The sequence below is a fragment of the Onychomys torridus genome, unplaced genomic scaffold (genome assembly GCF_903995425.1).
Source record: "Onychomys torridus unplaced genomic scaffold, mOncTor1.1, whole genome shotgun sequence".
NCBI lineage: Eukaryota > Metazoa > Chordata > Mammalia > Rodentia > Cricetidae > Onychomys > Onychomys torridus.
The window spans coordinates 162,060-165,664 of NW_023413244.1; the positions used below are offsets into that span (position 1 = coordinate 162,060).

The 3,605-nt window shown below is 36.5% G+C and overlaps 1 protein-coding gene across 1 annotated transcript; it reads left to right on the forward strand.

Moving 5' to 3' along the window:
• Window positions 1-236: 236 nt before the first annotated feature.
• Window positions 237-1,162, forward strand: LOC118576204 (taste receptor type 2 member 140-like). The gene is given in 2 exon segments (XM_036176540.1): window positions 237-426; window positions 429-1,162. Coding segments are annotated over 2 exon segments (924 nt in total).
• The last annotated feature ends 2,443 nt before the right edge of the window (window positions 1,163-3,605 follow it).

The window sequence follows — 3,605 nt, forward strand, 5'->3', positions numbered from 1 at the left end:
AATTTGGTGTCATCACTGGTGAAAGAAGACTGAACTGCTGTTACTAGGACACAGAATCTTGATGAAGTGCAGGTGAGCTGTGAAAAACATCTACAAAGTCTTTGGCTGCTTTGTGGTGTCTATTTTAAACATGGAGAATATTACAGAATTTTCATGAATTGAATATTTGCAACATTTTAGATAAATTCAAAGGAATCATCTGTGAATGCTGGCATTGGGGCATTGCCTTAAAGAGAATGGGTGCGATGATCACACTTACAATTGTTTTTATTATGGAATTTATAGTTGGAAGCTTGGGGAATGGGTTCATAGCTGTAGTGAACATTGTGGACTGGGTCAAGAGAAGAAACATCTCTTCAGTGGATCAGATCCTCACTGCCTTGGCTGTCTCCAGAATCTCTGTGCTCTGGGTAGTATTTGTAGACTGGTGCTTTTTGCAGCTTACCCAGCTTCTTTGATTACAGGATGTACTGTAAGAATTATTTACATTAGCTGGACGGTGACCGATCATTTCAGCATCTGGCTTGCCACCAGCCTCAGCATCTTTCATTTTCTTAAGATAGCTGTTTTCTCAAACTCCATGTTCCTCTACCTAAAGTGGAGATTTAAAAAGGTGGTGTCAGTAGCAATGCTACTGTCTCTGTTCCTCTTGTTTTTAAATATCTTAGTGATAAACACCTACATCGATACCATGATTAATGAGTCTAGAAGAAATGCATCTTACACTTTCATTGAAAGAACATATCCACAGTTCTTTAGGTTTCTTTTATTCCCAAGCTTTATATTCACATTCATACCCTTCATTGTGTCCCTGACGGGTTTCCTCCTGCTCATCTTCTCCCTGTGGAGACATCTGAAGAACATGCAGCACAACACCAAAGGATGCAGAGACATCAGCACCACAGCTCACATAAAGGCCCTGCTAATGGCGGTAGTCTTTCTCATGCTTTACATCTGCTTCTTTCTGTCTATAGTTGCAGTAGTTTGGGCATCTGAATTGGAGAATATTCAAATCACCTTGTTTGCAAAGGCTACCCTAGCAACTTTTCCTGCTGTTCACTCATGTGTACAGATTCTGGGACATAGTAAACTGAGACAGACTTTGTGTTCTGTGCTACAGTGGGTGAGGTTCAGGTCAGACAAGAGACCTTTGTATCCTTAGACCACTTCAGAGATCAGCTCACATATTCCATAAGAAAATCAGTTTAAAAGAAAGGCTTGACTTGTCTATGTAGTTTTTTACATTAAACGTTATAAATTTTCGTCAAAATGTGTTTAGAAAAATCACTGTCCAAACCATAGAGCTTTGTAGTATATGTCAGATTTGTGTCTTAGTATAGTTTTATATGGAACAATATTGACAAAGCATACTTAAATGCAAGAAATCTTTATAGTAAATAAGAAATTTTGATAAGTTTTTAAATTTTTCAGATTATAAATAAATCTATGATGTCATATATACAGTTTCTATTCATAATATAAATAAACATGAGTAATGGCATTAAATAGAGTACTTCATTTTATTGGCCCTACCATCCTATCTTGATGCATCTGGTTTGCTCTACCCCTCCGACTTTCTCAAATGCATAGTGGTCCTCAAAGATGTTGTACGGAAGACGGAAAGGTTTGCTATTAAATACAATAAATGGTGAAATGGATACAGCTGACCCAGAAAATCTCATGGAAGTGGATGAAGAACAAAATCCTATTAAACAAGTATTTGAAATCCAACATACACTTGTGTATCTTTAAGCCAGAACTGATGCATTTGGAGAAAAATATGAACTAAATTAGAAACCCAAGCACTGGGACAATATTCAGAAAATCTCATGACTGCTTCTGACATTTTCCAGAGACAGATACACAAAAAAGAAACAGTTAAATGGATTGATTTTCACTTTTTCTCATGCAATTGTTACTGTTAGTATTTTTCTTTAAAATTTGGATAGATTTTGTTTGTGTCTTATTGAAACTCAGAGAGATAATGTCAGATTTGTTGAAGTTGACTGCATGGGTATCTATGAATTTATGTAACATTAGTCTGGGAAATGCCAAGTGTATTATACAGACTTTATAATTAAAACTGCTTTATATATATGAAAATTGAAGATGACTTTTTAAAAAATTGCTTGAATCAGTAGATTCTGTACTGACTTTTATTTTTGATAATGCATTAGAAACTTATTGTCAATGAAAAACATTTAAATTAATTTTTTAGATTTACCTATCTTACACTTCTCACTTTTAAATTTATGACTTCATATTTTATTAATTATTGTTATATATATGAGTATATGTGTATATATTTCTAAATATACAAATAAAACATGCTTAGCCTGTATTATATTACTTGCATGTATGTTTCTGTGCTGACCATTTAGTATTAGATAACCAATTAGTGTACTCTTCACTGGAGAAGGCTATTTCTTCCACTTTCAGAATTTCTCTTTTTTTTAATTGTATTTTTCAAATTTATAATTTAATATATCAGCCACGGATTCCCCTATCCTTCCTCCTTCCGCACCCCCCTCTCCAACCCCTCCCCTTCATTCCCATCTCCTCCAGGGCAAAGACTCCCCTGGGGATTCATTTAACCCTGGTGGATTCAGTACAGGCAGGTCCTGTCCCCTCTGCCCAGGCTGAGCAAAGTGTCCCCACATAAGCCCCAGGTTCCAAACAGCCAGCTCATGCACTAAGGATAGGTCCAGTTCCCACTGCCTGGTGATTCCCAAACAAAATGGGAGGAGCTATCACTCACACTTAGGCAGGCTCTTGAAACCTATTCCTCATATTGGATTGCCTTGCCCAGCCTTAGTACAAGGGGAAGTGCTTAGTCTTACTGCAACTTGATGTAGCACACTTTGTTGACACCCATGAGAGACCTGCTCCTTTCTAATCAGAAGCAAAGGAAGAGTAAAGGGGAGGATGGAGATGGAGAAATGGGAGGAGAGGAGGGAGGAGAAACTGTGGTTAGATACAAAATTAATAAATTAAATTAAAAAACACACAAAAGAGGGAGTTGATGGCTTGGTGTTGGATCTATAAGACAGTCTTTGGGTCTAGGAGGGAGTGTTGTTAACCCAGATGAGAAATTTTCATTTAAACTGTATATGTATATTTATACCACAAAACTACATGCATTATAACATTTTTAGATACATCATAGTTTGATTTCTTTTTCAGACTTCATTAATGTTACTCTCCTCTCTTATTTTTCTGTATTTACTCATCCCCCCTCCCTAATTAGAGACATTTGTTTTACCATTTCCCAGTTAAACCACTTGTACCTTGCTATTCTCCTCTGTAATTCTCTGCAAACCCTGTATTCTGGCAATGGCCCCTTTTTATTTTCCTAATTTCTGCAGTTATTCCAGGATATGTACATCTGAAAATTTGAAGCTAGGAGCCTTAGATGAGAAAGAACATGTGACATGTGTCTTTGTGAGTCTTAGTTATCTCAGTCAATATGATCTTTTATAGGTCCATCCATTTACCTTCAAACTTCGTGATTTCATTTTTCTTCTAGCTAGGAGCATTCCATTGAGTATTACCATATTTTCATTATCTATTCACCTGTTGTCCTGTAGGTTGTTTCCATATCCTAC